The sequence below is a fragment of the Lissotriton helveticus genome, chromosome 11, assembly GCF_964261635.1.
Source record: "Lissotriton helveticus chromosome 11, aLisHel1.1, whole genome shotgun sequence".
NCBI classification, from domain to species: Eukaryota; Metazoa; Chordata; class Amphibia; order Caudata; family Salamandridae; genus Lissotriton; species Lissotriton helveticus.
The window spans coordinates 242,691,445-242,710,819 of record NC_136072.1 but is presented as its reverse complement, the minus strand read 5'-3'; the positions used below and the strand labels follow the sequence as shown (position 1 = coordinate 242,710,819).

Below are 19,375 nucleotides of genomic sequence, written 5' to 3'. Positions count from 1 at the left end.
AACTGTCTTTTTTGTCATATATATATATATATATATATATATATATATATATATATATATATATATATATATATATATATATATATATATATATATATAAGCCAGGTTTTCCACCGCCGTCGCACCACACACCTTGGGTGCTTCCTGGACGCGGTGGTGAGCCGTGTTGTAGAACCAAAGCACAGTCAGCAATAAATCCTTTGTCAGCCGACAACAAGCAGGAGCACACTCACAAGCGGGTCAGTGAAAAAATATACGTTTATTTCATTTCTAGACCCCCCCCCTCAGCGTTGGCAGATGCGATATATACTCAAGATAACAGCTTAAAATGTAATATTGTTTAGGTCGTGGAACGACGCCTTCATATGTGGACGTGGCCCTGTCGCTAAATTCCACTTTTTATCAAGGGAATACAGGATAATTACTTTGTACAAAATATTGCCCTTGATGGGGAATGACAACCAGTAAGACATTATACGATCTATTGAATACACCTGGATGGGCCTGGTCCCTCCCTATTATTATGCCCTGAAGACGTCCTGTAAATGGACGAAACGCGTCGGCTGTCCGTTGTGTTGAATGCTCTGTTTCTCCTGGAATAATAATAAAGGAAAAAGAAAAAAGAAAAAAAGAAACATCGAAGACTTCTTTATTCTTTTTGGTCATGGACAATTGATTTGCCTTTGCTGTTAGAATCTCTGGGTGGTGCACCTTTGCTTTGTTTAAGAATGATTATGGTCCCGGCTGGGAGATAGTACTGTGGCGGTGGGTACTGTACAGTGTGCACACAGCTCCCACCTGAAATAGTGGGTAAATTATCAATAGAGTAGAAAAATCGGGTTAGCTGCTGTTAGATAAGAGGCTCCACTGTCAGCACTTCTTTCATTAAAATGTTATAATCTGTCTAGAAAAAAGAGTGTCAACATTTCAACTCCTATTAACTGCTTTAAAATGGGATCATCATCATAATGATTAGCCCGAACCACTTCCAATGGTCATCATTCTGCAATAGAAAAAATAAATATAAAAAAGCATAAATGCACATTATACAACAGACCTTTTTAAGGTGCATTTGGCACCCATTGGATGTTGTGTATGGCAGCCAACACAAGATGAGGCTCATTATCTAAATCAATAGGTAAACTAAGGTCAAACTTGTGCTTACCTAAGGATTGTAGCCCTTAGACAACTTTACAATCATATGATTTCATGTTGTTACATGCATTATACATTAGGTGCAGTAATAATACAATGTGGCTACATTTTACAGGTATGACAGGACTCGAATAGGGTACTCAGTGAGAAATAGTAGTTATTTGAGGAGTCTGCCAGTTTTGAGTCTTGGCACCAACTCTTTTTCTCCTTTTTATAAACAGTTATGTTGGCTATCTTCTTAGTTGTGAAAAAAATTCACCTGCATTGGTTGATCACAATACCCTGGCCTTACTCTTCACAGACAATACCCTACTGATCGCTAAAACTCAAAAGGGTTCAAAGTTTCTTCTAAAGAGATTTTCCTCGATTTGCAGTACCCCTGGTCTAGAGATAAGTGCTTAAAAAAATACAGTCGTACAAATAATCTGCACAAAATATTGCTAATGGGTGACGTCACTTTTGAGAGAGTTGTGGAATTTGAGTATTTTGGAGTCAGGTTATCTGATTCCCATTTTTGGTATCTACAAGTCACGAAGAGCACTGTTCTGCTGAATCAAAGGTCCTCTGCTATCCATAGGCTCGCCAGAAATACAATATTCTATCCTGTGTCCCCTGTTCTTGAAATTCATAGGGCCCAAGCAGCTAGTGCTACTTTGTATGGTTCAGAACTTTGGGACAATGTAACATTGAGGCACTTGGGATAGTTAAAAGTAAATGTATAAGATCCTTTGTGAAGATCTGAATGAGGTACACCATTACTCCTACTAAGACTGAATTTAGCGCTGAAATCATAGCTGGGTCTGCCCAATTGAGATAAGAAATCACTATTTGGAAGGGGCTTATTGTTGGGGTTATTTCCATATACTGATCCTTTAAGAGATGTAGCAATGTTTAGCAACTAAAATCTGAGCTGGGATGCTGGCCACTCTCAAAGGGGAAGGCTCCTCTTCTGCTTGTGCATTACTAAAAAGGTCTTTAGCGACCCCATTAGAAATCGCATTCAGTGTCTGAGACACTGTTGTGCACTACATTCTGCAAGTCACAAATTACGAGTCGCAAAACGTCACAATTTGCGACTCAATGTTTGTGCATCTGGCCAAATGTCCCATGGTACCCTATAAGTTAGTCGAAATGGAAAATTGCATCTGTTCATTTTTTTTTACATGATGCTTTTCAAAACCAGACAGTTTGCTAACTTGCTTTCGCACTAACATTTCCTTCCATTGTTTAATACAAAGGTATAGGAGCACATTCATTAATATCTTACAGACATACTTGTTTGACTATCAATTGACTATCAATGAGTGTGACTCAATTAGTGACAAAACAAAGGACATCATGAAACAGTTTGGTTTCAGGATTTTAACTATCTGTTGCAGAATAGCTGCCAAGAACAAATGACAGCAAATAATCATATTTCTATATCAGCAGAAATAGCAATAATATTCGTTTTTCAGTTAAGACCACCGGTTAGAGTAAATGCTGCTGGTTATTATCTTAATATTACAGCAAGTAGATGTAACTGAATAAAATGTGTTTACAAAAAAAAAATACAGAAGTAGCTATTCTTGGAAATGTGACTCATAACTGTACAGCAGAAATATGAGACTTGCACGTTGATGTTTCACCTATTACACTTTTTTGAGGAAGAATTAACAGTCCTGTGTTAGGCCTGTGGTAAATACCTCCCACACATGTGCCTTACACGATAAATTGTCACGGCCATACCTGGAACAACCTCTCTAATGGTTTTCTTTATTGCCCAACAGGTTGGAAAAAGTGCTCCAAATAAAAAAGCCATTTTTATTGACTGTGGCTTCCATGCCAGGGAGTGGATTTCCCCTGCTTTCTGTCAGTGGTTTGTGAAAGAGGTAAATATATTAAAATCTCCTCAGTACTGTTAGCATGAAAACCTTAAACATTAAAATATGAGAATGCCATGAAAATGCTTGCACTGTATAAATTCACAATACCATGTTCCAATATTTCTTTAATGGAAGTGCAATTTACATGAACACATTGGTAGAAAGATTCGCATACAACTTGCTGTGACTTACTGTTGCTGTGTGCCTGCCATATGCTAGAAAGCCAGCAATGAGCTTGGAGTTTACCTGGCTTAGTTTTGCGATTCTGGAATAAGCAAGGAGACAACAAGCACAAGTCACATCTACCTGTGGCAATAGCACTGAACCTTTGCCTGTAAAACCCACAGGGATGCATCAATATATGTGGATGGTATCTTCTGCCTACAGAAATATCACTACCCCTGAAGCTTGTCTACATTCATAAAATGGACTTCGAAAATTTATTTATTTATGTGTTTTTATATAGCGCAAACTTAACCCGAAGGTGTCAGAGCGCTTTACAATAGAACCAGTTAAAATTCACTAGGACTTCAGAGTACATGAATTACATAGAAGATACAAACTCTAAATTCACATAAAAATGGTAGTAAGTACGTAAGTCTAGAGGTTAGAGTTGCATGTATACAAGTTGCTAATTCACTCAAGATTACACAGGAAGAAAGGTAGAAGCTATTTAGGTTGTGCATACATATTTATACATGTTTACACAGCATGATCTTCTCGCCATTGCTGGGGTTCTTGCACGCAGCCCGGCCTTAAGGGTGTTGTGGTACTCACGGGCCGTGATCTTGGGCCTGGAGCGATGTAGGAGAGTAGTGTCTGCTATCCTAAGGTCACCCCAAATTTTTGCTTTTTGCTTCACTGGTTTGCGACTACTGAGGCTGTGGGCCTGCTAATCAGACCCCCAGCCTGCTGTTCTCTCAGTAAATTATTAATACATGTGCTAGAGGCACATACCACAATTGGAAATGGACTCCTTGTTAGCCCCTGTACCATGCACTATAGGTGCCCAGGGCATAGGTGCCACCAAGGCCTGCCAGGGGCTGCAGCATATCTTTTGCCACCCCTGGCTGGTTCTTAAATTGACACAACTGGCTGATCACTCAGCTGGGGTAAGGTGGTGTAATCACCCCTTGCTTAGATATAGTATACCTATATCTAAACCTATATCTGGACACATATACACCTGTGAGCCACTCCTATGGAAGGCCTCATCAATCCTGGAGGCAGAGTGCGTGGTTTAATGTGAGATGGAGCTCTAGCATGAGCTGAGCCTGTCTGCAGCTGTCGGGAACAACTCCCTAAGCTGTTTCAGGATAATGCCATACCATATACTCTTAAGTGCATTATAATCCTCGCGGTTATATAGCAACTATGGTTTGGCTTTATCAAACCATGTCGTGTAAGGTGTCATACGATTTGGAATACTATCCCCTCGCCAGTTCTGGCGACGGGGATAGCATTCCACCCCTCTAGAGGGAGAAGACATGTTACTTTACTGAAATGCGGTTAATTTTAAAAGAGCCTCAGATCCACAAAATGGATGCTTCTGCCACAGACACAGGTCTGACCCCCTGTAGCTGACCGAAACTCAGTCAAGGGGGCCTGGACAAAGGGTTTCCTGTCGCAGGGCGTTGTTACAACCCCCCAGACAGGAGATAGTGGATTGTAGCAGGGAGGTTTGAAAGAAACCAGACAGTGCTGGGGGCGCACAAGGCTGCCCCTTGCATAATCCGGCTAAACCGGTTCTGGGGCACTCCAGCCCTCGTGCCAGCGTGGCCTGGATCAAAGGAAGGGGGTGTATCCACCCACGTCCTGGGTCCCACCCATAGGAGGGGACCTAGCAGGTAATCCAGCCCCCTAGATTGGTATAAGAATGGGAGCAGTGCCAATGCACTTCAGATTATCCTGATGAAACATAAGAAACAAAACTCTGGACCCTTTGACATCCTACTCGATGTAGAAGACTGAAGAATCTCCCTTGTGGTCAAGGAGTGACCACCCTGTGCAAACAGGCACCATCCAGCACCTCGGTGTCTGCTTTGTTGCAGTTCCCGCCAGAACTCGAGCAACAGAGATCGACAAGATCAAGCTTGCCTGCCTTCCAACAGCCCGATCCACAGTCCCTGCAGAGCTGAGACCCGTGGAGGCAACCGGAAGCGTGGGGCACGCCATCTTGAAAAGACCATGAGACGCTGACCGTGCAGCCCACGAGTGACCCTCGAAGCTGTACACCGGGGTTTGAGAAGCCCCCTCCCTGAGCCACTCTTGCACCGAAGTTCAGCCCTCCACACTTGACGAGTGCTGCGTGGGGCCCTTCTGCTTCTTTTGGCTCAATGCGTTGGCCTGGTCCCTTGCCAGCTGGCTTGTGGCCCCTGTGCCGACGAAACTTGAAATACGACTTGCGATTCTGGTTGCTCCAGACTTGCACCAGCTCCCCTGAAAAGGAGCCCCCACTCTGACCCTCCTGGTTTGAGTGAGAAGCAATCTCCTGGTTTCGCGTGGATTGGTCTTGCCAAGTGTTGTTTGCTCCAATCTTGAAGCCGACAGCGCCGACGGTGAGAGCCTACGTGGGACAGATCGTGACCTGCTCCTGGACGTCGCAGATGCCCCAGAGCCCACGTGGCAGCGGAGAGAAGCTCCTCAACAACCACCTGATTGCGCCCAACATTGCCTGGTTTCGCCCTGGTTCCACCCTGGTCACTGCTGAGTGACCCAGACTCTGTCCCCTCTGCTTTTAGGTACTCTTCGACTTGAGTCCACCCTTGGACTCCACCGGACACTTCTCCTTCACCTCGCCTGCAGCCCTTTCAGCTCCAAGCACCAAGAACCTGCGTGACGAAACCCGACTCAACTTCGACCCTGTGCACCCACTTCCTGTGGGTGAGGTAACATTGCAACGCCGGTGTTCCCGCACTGGTACACACCTCTAGGGTCTGTGTCTTAAGTTTTGTTCCTCTAGGTTCAGCGGAAGTGTCCTTAAACTCTCTTTGTGTAACTTTTACGCACCATTGACTTTACATTGGTGCAAGCCGCACTTTACGTGCTGCACCCGAATCCCGCGGGCTTTTCCCGACTTCAGCATTGCTAGTCCTGACTGCTCCCAGCGATTCCCTAGGCCCTAGGCCTAACCACTGATCGACTGGTATCTCTTATACCATTTTTTTAGTATATGGTTTGAGTGGCCCCTAGGCCTCATCCAAAATTGTGCAACTTTGTATGTTATACTGTGCTTTTGATTTAACGCTTGTGCCCCTTTATTCATAAAGAATACTGGGGATTGTTTTTAGTAATAAATACATATATTTTTATAATATATACTTGTGTGGTGTCCTTTCATTTGATATTACAGGATTGTATGTGGTAAAACAGCTCGCTTAACACGACCTCTTAAGTTAAGCCTTTAGGCTGCTTAGTCCATGCTACCCCTAGGATAGCTTGTCTAATAAGGTTGACTTACAACCAGACACCATAAGGGTTGTTTGGACTGATACAAGGTGGTTCCAGAATTGGAAACATCATATATCAGGCCAACTTCTCACAAGCGACTTGCCCAGAATCACAGGATGATGAGCCCAGTCTGATACCTTTTCTTACTGTATAATTTAGTCAATCCTGACATCATTGTGTCCTCCTCTGTCACATAATTATAGTGGCCCTCATGGTAAGTGCCACACGTGCAATAGGGGTGGTGTCATTTGGTGGTAACACATGACAACTCATGGTTAAACCGTGGCCATTTTCTGGCCAAGTAGTTCTCTCTTTTACTTTGACCGTGCATCTGGCCCTAACATGGCTTCAGCTGCCACATAAATAGATGAGACATGGATAGATACCACGTAAAGAGATGAGTTGAGTTGTGGGCTTTCCCAACAAAGTGTCTGTTGGTGGTCAGAGAAGTGCAGTATTCGTGCAGTGACCAGCTGCATATTGTAATCTTGTGGCATTCACAATAGAGGTGAAAGAGCCAACAAATTAATAGGGAGAGCTGAGCCAGAGAAGAGCCATGGGCGTGGTTTGGCGCTAACAGCCCTTACACAAAACTAGCCATAAAAATATTTGCTGTGCAAAATATGCATCAAACATCGTATAAAAATGTAGGAGTCTCTTCAAAATTCAGAAACGCGCATTTCTTTAACACACTGAGGCCAGCCGCAGACCATGCAGGTAAGAGCGGTGGGACCGGGTTGGGGGTGATTCAGCGGACGACCATGAGGGAAAATAAAATAAATAAATAATTTTCCCTGGTTGTCTGTTGAAATCCCCCTCCACCCGGACACACTGCTCCACCGCTCTTACCTGCACGGGCCACGGCTGACTGAAACATTTCACCATAGCACATCAGAATATATCACGACATTAAGCTGTAATTATTTCAACTTCTTAAACATAAAGTTAGAAATATTCCTGCCACCACCCGCCCCGTGACAATGCCATTAGTGAACTCAGAGGTAAGTCAGATGCAGGTGAACCCAATTTGTTGCCTAAATTCTTATTACATGGAACAATATTATTGTGTTTTTAGCAATAAAACTCTTTCAAAAATAACATATATTTTCTTAATATATAGGCTGTTCGCACGTATGGATCTGATACTCAGATGACCAACATCCTTAACAATCTAGACTTCTACGTCTTGCCTGTTGTGAATGCTGATGGTTACTCCTACACATGGACTAATGTAAGTATTAATGCCCTTCAGAAAACACTTGACCTGTTTTAGAAGAACATCCTCACTTAACGTTCCTACATCTAACATTTGACTGTAGAACCGCATGTGGAGGAAGACTCGATCCAGAAATGCTAACAGCAACTGCATCGGAACTGACCCTAACAGGAATTTCAATGCAGAATGGTGCAGTAAGTATATTTTTTAATTAAACTTTTATTCAATGCAAAATTTGATAATTTGTTTAGTTTTTTTCATCTTTAATAGTTAGAGCAACATAAATCAGTTTTTAAAGTTCAAAAACAAATGTTTTGGCCTGGTGGGAATTTTGAATTCTTGGAAGACAAAGACCTCTGCAAAAGACTTTTTTTAACAGCTTTTAATATTTTTGTGTTCATATTATTCATCTGCCCACTACAGCCTGTAGCATGGGGCAGTAGGTAAGATAACTTCAGCATATTGGCTACCTTTACTGTGATGTCCAGCATTCTGCCCTTTGATGCACAAAGAAATTCCCAAAGAGGACATCCATGCACAAAGGAATTCCCTTACATGTCATGGGCTACTGTACCAATGATTTTTGGGACCATATAAACATTATTGCTTTTAACTGTTGTTTTGCAAAAATCATGATACAAATAAACAAAGACAGAAAAAAGCCCAAAGGCTGGCTGTTAATGCTAGACCTATTGACTTTGTCAACGTTCGTTATTCTTTGTGTGCTGAAACATGATACAAGTTTGCCTATGGCTGTGGAATTAAAGAAGTTATAGCAGATTGTTCTGTAATTATTTGATGAATAAGTCATAAAATATCTTGTACAAATTCAACCATTAGCTCAATGTTTCCATGATTCACATGGAGTAGAGCACTCAAGGCTTTTTTACACTGTGCCCATTATGCCTACATAATTCTTTTGTATTTGCAATTCACAAGTTTTTTTTCCTGCACATTTCCCCTCACCTAGCCAAGACAAGACTGCAACACTTTGCATTCTTGGATCCTAAAGGCTCAATTCCTGAAAACAAATTGTTAAAGTACTGTTCTGCGATTCACAAATGAGTACTACTGAAAACCAAATTCAGATGCAGCCTTGCTGGTATAGACTTGGACCCGTTATGACTTTTTAAAGACTGTATAATCAGGAGGGGCCTGTGCAGGTAAGAGAGGTGAGGCAGGGAGATGGGGGGACTCGACAAATGGCGACGAGGGAAATTATTTATTTAATTTCCCCTCGTCATCATCTGTTGAGTTCACCCCGACCCCACCACTTTTATCTGCACAGGCCACTCCTGTGTATAATCACCAATGGAATAATTGTACACGTGCGACTACAATGTCTGGTGGAAAGCCTCTGACCGACACCGGCTCAGAATTGGGACCAACCGACTTGCGGTCCGCCAAATTACGATGCGACTGAACACTGTTCGGTCGGATTCCCATTGTTTCCTATGGGAGCTCTTGTTTTGCCCGACAACCATGCTCCTATGGTGAAATGGGGTGTGTGTGTGTGTAAAACCCTGCACCCTGTTGCTGGCACCCCACGGTGTCTGCCACACAGTGAAAGTTTTACAAGGGGGTCCCTTAGGTATCCCCTTGGCCCACAAACAGAGGCCACAGAATGAAGTGAGCCCTGCTAGGAGCTCCCTTAATCACTTTCTGACGGCCATTCCGTGTCAGACAGGCTGACACAGAAAGGCTGTTGAAAATCGACATCATAATCCGGAGAACAGAAACGCTGTCCATAGGGGTGTACGAGGTGGTTCCGACCGACATGAACACTTCAAGAGCTGGTCAGAACCGATTTAGAATGACTGTGGTTTACCTTCTGACTGCGAACATCGTAATCGGGTGTGCGGAATGTAAACCGACCGAGTTGGTTGGAAGGGTTCCAACACGGTCGAGGGTATTCCGACTGCCAGGAGGAGGCTTCCGCCCAAAATCGTAATTGGCCCCTAAGTACAAGCACACAGCAATTGTTTTCTCAGCATGAAAACACTTTTATTTACCTGTGGAGAAAGCCATCATCTATTTCACCCAACAACTCTTCAGGAGATTCATTCCCCTTCACATTCTGGTGTGGGAGTCACTCAAGCCCTTGGCTGGAGAAGTAGTAAAATACTTTATTTAAGTCCATTTAAATGCATATCAACATAGTCTTTAAACTTGTTTAGTTGAAAAGTTATTAAAATTTGATGATGATAAAATACATAAAACACATGATGTAAACGCTAAACACAAGAGCTGCTGAAGGAATTCTGCACATACAATTTTAAATACAAACATCAATAGAAAAAGACAATCTGAGTTGCTCCTAATGTACCAGATAAAGTGCAAGTGACTTTTAGCCTACGAAGGCCCCATGGGAGCAACCTGGGGTGTAATTCTAAGTTTGTTATTCCAAAGTGGTGGTTAAGTAATTTTATTGCCAACAAAGTTTTTATTTAACCCATAGTGCTACCCAAAAAGACATTAGCTGCAAACATGCATGTGAACAAACATTGCTAGCCACTTTTTTTAAAGCCTCATTTAAAAACAGGTTTTTAATAAAACAATAAAAAGAGGCTGCAGTTTTCTTGATTTTAGTTTAAATGCCGCTAGAGCTTCCTGTTCTGATGCCTGCTCTTCCTCTCCCTACCCATCCGGACACTAGACCGCTATCTGCCTTAACCCCGCAAATGCGTGGTTGAAGCAAATGCATGGTTCAGACAAGGATTATTACGCTTGCAAGGAAATGGCACCCATGGCTCATCCCGAGTTGTAAAGGCCATTTCCCCTGGGAGGAAACCAAAGCGGTGTCTGATAAAACATAATTTTACTGCAATGGCCACCCATCTTCAATCAATCAATCAATCATAACACTTGTATAGCGCGCTACTCACCCAGGAGGGTCTCAAGGCGCTTGGGGGAAGGGGGCTGCTACTGCTCGAACAGCCAGGTCTTGAGTTGTCTCCTGAAGGCGAGGTGGTCCTGGGTCAGCTGAAGGTGGATGGGGAGGGAGTTCCATGTCTTGGCCGCCAGGTAGGAGGAGGATCTGCGGATGCGTGGTACGGCAGCGAGGGCGTGGCTAGCGGATCGTAGCTGGCGGGTGGGCGTGTGGAAGGTCAGGCGGTCGTTGAGGTACTTGGGGCCCAGGTTGTGGAGAGACTTGTGTGCGTGGGTGAGGAGCCTGAACGTGATCCTCTTGTTGACGGGGAGCCAGTGCAGGTTCCTCAGGTGGTTGGAGATGTGGCTGCGTCAGGGGATGTCTAGGATGAGTGGGGCGGAGGCGTTCTGGATTCGTTGTAGTCTTTTCTGTAGCTTGGCTGTGGTTCCGGTGTAGAGGGTGTTTCCGTAGTCTAGCCGGCTGGTGACGAGGGCCTGGGTGACCGTCTTCCTGGTTTCGGGATCCATAGGAAGATCTTGCGGAGCATGCGGAGGGTGTGAAAGCATGAAGAGGAGACGGCGTTGACTTGTCTGGTCATGGAGAGGGAGGAGTCCAGGATGAAGCCCAGGTTGCGTGCATGGTCTGTCGGCTTGGGGCGGTGCCCAGGGCAGGGGGCCACCAGGAGTCGTCCCAGGCGGAGGGTGATGGCCCAAGGATGAGGACTTCCGTCTTGTCTGAGTTCAGTTTCAAGCGGCTGTTCTTCATCCACTCTGCGACGTCTTTCATCCCTTCGTGGAGGATGGTTCTGGCGGTGTCGGGGTCTCTGGTGAGGGAGAGGATCAGCTGGGTGTCGTCGGCGTAGGAGATGATGTTGAGGTTGTGTCGGCGTGCGATGGCTGCAAGGGGTCTCATGTAGACGTTGAAGAGGGTGGGGCTGAGTGATGATCCTTGCGGGGCGCCGCAGATGACTTCGGTGGCCTCGGAACGAAACAGGGGAAGGCGGACTCTCTGTGTTCTTCCAGCTAGGAACGAGATGATCCACTTCAGTGCCTTCTCTTGGATGCCGGTGTTGCTGAGGCGCTGGACTAGGGTGCGGTGGCAGACCGTGTCGAACGCGGCAGAGAGGTCCAGGAGGATGAGTGCCGCTGTTTCCCCATTGTCGAGAAGGGCTCGGATGTCATCGGTGGCTGCGATGAGGGCGGTCTCGGTGCTGTGGTTGGCTCTGAAACCGGATTGTGAGGGGTCGAGGGATCCGTTCGTCTCGAGGAAGGCGGCAAGCTGTCTGTTGGCGATCTTCTCGATGACTTTGGCAGGAAAGGGGAGGAGCGAGATGGGGCGGAAGTTCTTGAGGTCGGTGGGGTCCGCTGTTGGTTTCTTCAGTAGGGCGCTGAGCTCGGCATGTTTCCAGCTCTCCGGGAAGGTGGCGGTGTTGAAGGAGGTGTTGATGACGTCTCGGAGTTGGGGTGCGATGGTGGAGTCAGCCTTGTTGAAGATGTTGTGGGGGCAGGGGTCAGTCGGAGATCCGGAGTGGATGGTGTTCATCGTGCGGGCTGTGTCTTCGGTGGTCACTGCGGTCCAGGTGCGGAGGGTGGCAGTGGGGTGCGTTGGTTCGACGGTTGGGTGCGAGGATGGTGTGCCGAAGCTGTTGTGGATGTCGGCAATCTTGCGGTGGAAGAACGAGGCGAGGGAGTCGCAGAGATCTTGTGAAGGGGTGATGTCGTTGTTGCTGGTTCTGGGGTTGGAGAACTCCTTGACGATGCTGAAGAGTTCCTTGCTGTCGTGGGCGTTGTTGTCCAGTCGATCTTTCAGTGATTTCTTCTTGGTGGTGCGGATGAGCTGGTGGTGCTTGCGGGTCGTGTGTTTGAGGGCGGTCATGTTGTCAGTGGTCCGGTCGAGGAGCCAGGCTTTCTCGAGGGTGCGGCAGGTCTTCTTGGAGTCCTGGAGTTCGTCGGTGAACCATGGGGCCTTCTTGCTTCTGGGTTTGCTGGGGGGGTTCTTCAGTGGTGCAAGGCCGTCGGCGCAGGCGGTCAGCCATTGCGTGAAGTTGCGGGCTGCTTCGTTGGGGTCCGGTGTGCTGGTAGGTGGGTTCTGGCTGAGGGAGGCGGTGAGCTGGTCGGCGGTGATCTTGCTCCAGCTCCTGTGAGGAACCTGTTGCGGGTGGTGGTGGGTGGTGGTTTTTCTGAAGCTGAAGTGGACGCAGCTGTGGTCGGTCCAGTGAAGTCCGGTGGAGTGGCTGAAGGAGATGTGCTTGCTGGATGAAAAGATGGGGTCAAGCGTGTGGCCGGCGTAGTGGGTGGGGGTGGTCACCAGTTGCTTGAGTACGAGGTTGGCGAGGTTGTCCAGCAGGGTGGCGGTGTTGCGGTTTTTGTTGTTCTCCAGGTGGAAGTTGAGGTCCCCTAGGAGGATGTAGTCGGCGGAGGGGAGGGCGTGAGGGCTGATGAAGTCTGTGATGTCTTCGCTGAATTGTGTGCGTGGTCCCGGGGGTCTGTAGAGGAGGGTTCCTCTGAGGGTCGTCTTTGGGTCGGTGTGGATCTGGAAGTGGAGGTGCTCGGCGGCGGCGAAGGTGTCGTTGGAGTCGGTCGTGATGCGGATGGTGCTCTTCTGGACGATGGCGATGCCTCCTCCCGTCTGGTTGACGCGGTCCTTCCTGATGATCTTGTATCCATCCGGGATGGCGATGGCCGGGGCTGAGGAGGCGTTCATCCATGTTTCAGTGAGGAAGGCGACGTCTGGTGATGTAGTGTCGAGCAGGTTCCAGAGTTCGACGGCGTGTCTGTGGACGGAGCGGGTGTTGAGCAGGAAGCACTTGAGGTGGTTGCTGGGGTTTGGCTTGGCAGCCCGGTGCATGTTCGGAGGCAGGTAAACTTGCAGGCTGTGCAGGTGAAGGGTCCGTGGAAGCGTTTCGGGGTGGCCCGGCAGCAGGCGGTGTTCCGGCCGGCATTGAGTGCGTTGAGGGCGGCGGCGTCGTAGGTCTGTCGGGTCGTCTTGCGTCAGTGGGGGCCAGGGGTCCTGGTGCTGGGCGTGGTCCAGGCGTGGACGGGCGCACACGGGCTTACCTTTGGCGCGCCTTCGGCGCACAATCGGCGCTGCCGCTGCGCCTACGCGCGGTCGCCATTTATGGCCAAGTGGGAGAGAGGGAGGAGCGGGGAGGGCACTAAACAAAAGGGGGCGTGGCCTAATGGACGGCGGCGGGAAGCGGAGAGCGGGGCGGGCGCAGGGGGACAGAACAGCAGCGATGCCTGGCAGTGGCACAGTACAGAAGGGCAAAAAAGCAGATAAATAAGGAAGAAAAACAAGGTTAAGGCACAGGATTTACATAGGTGGCACAACACACGCTCGAGGAAACCGGCGGAGGGTCTGGGAGCAGAGAGGCAGTCCCCACGAGGCTGCGGGCAGCAGAGGGCGAGGGGCACACACACAGCTGGTGGCCGTGCGGCGCGGGGGTGTCCTCTGGGTAGGACTGAATTTGAAGGGGTTTGAATTCTCCTTGGTTTATCCATGCATGGGATCTAGCTCCAAGGGCCTCTTTATATTTTAGCAAAGTTGTGTGTTTTTTCAGGATGGCGTTAACCGCTTTTTAAAATGACTCTTGGGCCAAGTGCTGTCCCACAACAAACGAACAGCCAGTTAGTTTTTATTTGCTTTTACTTTATGCCAGTGATTCTGGCATAGTTGGTTATACAAGAGTGACTTAATTATTTTCCATACTTGGATGTAGGCTCCTTTTCTTGCAGTTGTTTGGATTGGCTGGAGTAACTTTCCTATAATTTCTATGGTGGGAAAGAATCAAATTAAGGTTTATGGCTAGGCCTTAAACGCATATTGTTGGGGGTTGTTAGAAATGGGAGTCTCTAGTAGGCAGATTGTTGTCCTGTCAAACTATGGACCCTTCTTCCTAGACAGGATAAGGGGGATGCACTATTGAAATAACCCCTGCCCATCCCCTTGGTAGCTTGGCATGACCAGTCAGGCTCATCTCAGAGGCAGTGTGTGTGAAGCATTTGTACATAACATACAGTAATGGAGTGAAAACACTACAACAGGGCACCACACCAGTTTTAGAAAATATACATTATTTATCTGTGCAAACAAGACCAAAATGATAAAAGACCATCATACAGTATTGTAAAATATATACTTTACAAGAAGGACTTTAAATACAGTTCCTTAAAGCTGGTAGCTCAGTCTGGGGCTACCATGGTGCTGAAATCAACAGAATCCAACAGTTCCGACCAACCGCATCGGTGCGGACCGGCGCCAGTGTCAGCAGACTCGCAAACAGTACCTTTGGTTCCAGCCAACCGCTTTGGTGTGGGCCGGTTGTGGCAACTGTTGTGTTTGTGATTTGAAGCATAGGGGTGCGGTGTGTGGTACCCTCAAGTTGCAGTGCATGCAGTGGCTCGGTGATGGTTATCCTGCAGCATCGGTGAGACCAGGGCTGCAGTGCGAAGCAGGGCAGTGCTCGATGTGGTGCTAACAGGTCACAGTGTAAGCTGCATTGCAGGGTGATGGTAGAAGCATCTGTTGGCCAAGGCTGTGGTATGGGACGAGGTGGTGTGTTTTGTGACTTACGAGTGGTGCCCCAAACCACGGTGCAGTCACAGGTGTAGTGGTCAGCGAGCAGCAATTTCTGTGAGACCAGGTTGGTGGAGTGAAGTGAGGCGATGCATAGTGCGATGCCCACAGGTCGCAGTGCAAGCAAAGTCTTGGTGGCAGTCATCATCATCGTTAAGATGAGGGTTGCGGTGCAAAATGCAGTGGTGCCTTCAGGACACGGAGCCAGCAGTGGTGTCAGTGATGGTGTCGGCTGCTTTACCCCTCTGTGGCAACTGAAACCCATGGTTCCAGAGTCAGTACCCAGGGGTAGGTGAAGTATTTGCTGTCCCTGAAACTTCATGAACAGGAGGCAAGTTCTAATTCAAGCCCTTGGAGATACTCAGTGACAAGTGAAGAAAGTTCAGTCCAGTCCTTTCACTGCCCAAGGCAGAAGCAGCGACTGCAAGCCAACCCAGCAAAGCAACAACACAACAAAGGGGTAGTACTCCTCCTGGAAGTTCTTCCAGCTCTTCTTCTTGGCAGTTTCCTTAATCCAAGTGAGGTCTAAAGTTGTATGGTCTGGGCCCAAATATTTATACTCAGTTTCTCTTTTTCGTTTGGGGAGAGAATGTCTGTGCTCAGCCTAAACCAGCTCGGTCCTCTCTGGTCCTGCTTCCTGGCAGGGTTGGAGACAGCATTGTCCAAGACAGACCAAGACCATTCAGGTGCAAGGAAATCTCCTTCCACTGCTCTAACTGCACCCCAGGTCTATTCAGCCCAGCCCTGACTCATTCAGCAGAGGCAGGACACACCTCAACCCCCCAGTGGCTGTCTGAAGAGAATGCACATCCCCAGCCACTGTCACTCTAAAGCCAGACAGTCAATCCACAACCCAGCAGAAGCACACAGGATGGATAAGCAAGAAAATTCATACTTTCTAAAAGTGGTATTTTCAAACACAGAACATAAAAATCATCTTTACTAAAAGATGCATTTCTATATTCTGAGCTCAGGCATACTAAACTCCATTTCTCTACCTTGTCCCAATGGGAAGATATACTCATAAGATAATATAAGCAAACTCCCATTCTATCCTATGGGACAGATAGCCTTTCAATAGTAAATGCACTGTATTTCACTATCAGGACATGTCACTCATACCATTACATGTCCTACCTTTCACATACACTGCACCCTGCTCATAGGGGTACCTTGGGCCTCCCTTAGGGGAGAGGTGCGGCGCCGCGGTGTGGCGCCGCGGCCAGGGCCACTGACGCTGGAATCTGGGGATCTGGGGATCAGGGTTCGATCCCCGGCTCCGGCGGCAGGTTAGCCCAGCACCATGTGACTCTGGGCAATAGCTCGCCTAATCTTCCCGACGGCCCCCAGCGCCTAGAGACCCTTACGGGTGATTGTGCGCTTTACAAATGTGGATTATTATTAGGGGTGTATTTCATGTAATAAAAGGGAAGGTTAGAGCTTGGGTACACTTGCCAGGTTGACATGGCAGTAAAAACTGTGTGAAGACACTGCTGTGGCAGGTCTGAGAACCCTGGTGGCACAATCGGTGCTGCAGGCCCACCAGCAGCATATGATTAACAGGCACTCGCACTCTCAGTGCAATTTACTAGGGAGTTACCAGTAAATCAAATATGCCAATCATGGAAACACTAATACTTAATACAATTTACAATAAGAGCACTTGCACTTAACACTGGACAGCAGTGAGAAAGTGCGAGGGGACACTAAACCAGCAAAAATTGAGTCAAAACCAGGAGGTCAGAAAGCAAAAGGGCAGGGGAAACATACCAAAGATGCCAGATCTAACAGTGGTTCACAAAGGAACAATAAAAGCAATGCCTTGCAATACTCATTTCCCATCCCTTGCATGGGATTTACTACTGTGGATGCTTCCACACTGGCCTGTGATTTCCAGGTGTAATGGCCAAAAATACATTTGTGAATTTGCCATATATGTCTATGCTAGCAGTGAAAGCACAAGTTGAAAAATACCATGTCTACTTCTCCAAAAAACAGTGCTGGTCCAAAGTGTCACTGTGGCATATGCTGCTTGGCTATTAAAAGTAAGTCTAAAAATAAGAAAATAATAATAAAACCGTACAGAATATTCTGACTGCCGGGGTTTCTTAGTGTACCATAATTCAGAGCACTACGAAAATGTGAGTCCTCCCTCAACCTATTCGCGTTACTCCATGCCCCTTAAAGATTCAAACAAGTGTCTGATTCTGGTGACTTTGAAACATCCTGTTTTGTTGATGTCCAAACGTAGCCATTAAAGAGTAAATGGTTAGGACAGATCTATTCAAGCAAGTCGGGCAAAAGCATGAGTAGAAATGCCCTGTTCCAGCAGGTCAAAAGCGTACAACTTCCTATTTTCCAGCACAAAGCACATCATGCGCTCATCCCTTTCACCTCATAGAGAATATCGACAATGTCTACTAATGCAAATGTTGTGCAGTGTAAGTACTCAAGACAAAGAGAGATGAACAATGGACACGGAATTAAATTGGCTACTCTAGTAAAAAAGGTCTGTGGTGCAAGGGAAATATTTTAAGACAGAGAAAACATATGCTAAGTGTGGTACGGTCAAAATATTGGGGGTCAGATCTACGAGGAAGTGCTGCAGCATGGCACCGCAAGCCCTTTGGCTGCACCACGCTGCAGCACTTCCGAAGCACAGGGATGTGACATATTTACAAGAATATGTTGCATCTTTGTGCTTCTCCCTGCGCGGGCGCACAAGCTGCAGCCATGCGCTAGTGCATGCACCCTTGCACCATGGTGCAAGGATGCCTGCTTCGTGGGAAGATTGTTTTTGTGCAGGAAGGGGCACCTTCCTGCACAAAAATAATCACTACAGGCATTTTCCTCCTTCGATGCGTGCTGTAGAATGCAGCACGTATTGAAAGAGAAAAAAACGAGGAGAAATGAAAACGCCCATGGATCGCCTCTTCAACGCAAGTGCTGCGTGTGAAGGGGCCGTATTTACAAGGAGAAGAATAGCCACGTAGGGTGGCTTTTCCTCTCCTTGTAAATATGGAGGAGCCCCCTGCGCCACCAGTACGTCACAAAAAGTGACATACTGGTGGCGCAGGGGCTTGTAAATCTGCCCCTCAATGAGAAATACCAGTGAGAGACAGTTATAAGCTGCAATTCTGAGCAAAAGTTGCACAAGACCAGTGCTTGTCTGTATCAAGGGAATTCATAAAGGGGGTGGTGACGGACAGAGTATCTGAATTAAGCAGAACACTCCTACCCAGTCAAAAGATCAGGGCTTGATCCATCACCGTTTTTTAGCTCACTGCACCATCCCAGCTCAGAACCTGGCTACATGCAAATTAGTCTGACCCTGGCCCAGTGCATCATGGGAACAGGGCAGACCAAACTACCAAGCCAATTCTTTACTGGAAAGGAAACAAACTTCCGGGGACCGGTTTCTGGCATTACAGCCGTCTTCGGCCCGGCTTGCTTGAATCCTGATGGTGCAGTGACCAAGGGACTCACATCTGAGCATACCCTTCCACACTTGTGGTGGCCAAAACAATTCATAAAGGGGGTGGTGACGGACAGAGTATCTGAATTAAGCAGAACACTCCTACCCAGTCAAAAGATCAGGGCTTGATCCATCACCGTTTTTTAGCTCACTGCACCATCCCAGCTCAGAACCTGGCTACATGCAAATTAGTCTGACCCTGGCCCAGTGCATCATGGGAACAGGGCAGACCAAACTACCAAGCCAATTCTTTACTGGAAAGGAAACAAACTTCCGGGGACCGGTTTCTGGCATTACAGCCGTCTTCGGCCCGGCTTGCTTGAATCCTGATGGTGCAGTGACCAAGGGACTCACATCTGAGCATACCCTTCCACACTTGTGGTGGCCAAAACAATTCATAAAGGGGGTGGTGACGGACAGAGTATCTGAATTAAGCAGAACACTCCTACCCAGTCAAAAGATCAGGGCTTGATCCATCACCGTTTTTTAGCTCACTGCACCATCCCAGCTCAGAACCTGGCTACATGCAAATTAGTCTGACCCTGGCCCAGTGCATCATGGGAACAGGGCAGACCAAACTACCAAGCCAATTCTTTACTGGAAAGGAAACAAACTTCCGGGGACCGGTTTCTGGCATTACAGCCGTCTTCGGCCCGGCTTGCTTGAACCCTGATGGTGCAGTGACCAAGGGACTCACATCTGAGCATACCCTTCCACACTTGTGGTGGCCAAAACAATTCATAAAGGGGGTGGTGACGGACAGAGTATCT

The 19,375-nt window shown here is 47.3% G+C and overlaps 1 protein-coding gene across 1 annotated transcript in view; it reads left to right on the top strand.

Moving 5' to 3' along the window:
- The window catches only part of LOC144792865 (carboxypeptidase B-like), a 96,649-nt gene that overhangs the window by 58,295 nt on the left and 18,979 nt on the right, over positions 1-19,375 (top strand). Inside the window, exons 6-8 of the mRNA XM_078668060.1 lie at positions 2,925-3,026; positions 7,591-7,701; positions 7,790-7,880. Of these exons, the coding sequence (XP_078524186.1) occupies positions 2,925-3,026; positions 7,591-7,701; positions 7,790-7,880 (304 nt within the window). The remainder of the gene's footprint in view (positions 1-2,924; positions 3,027-7,590; positions 7,702-7,789; positions 7,881-19,375) is intronic.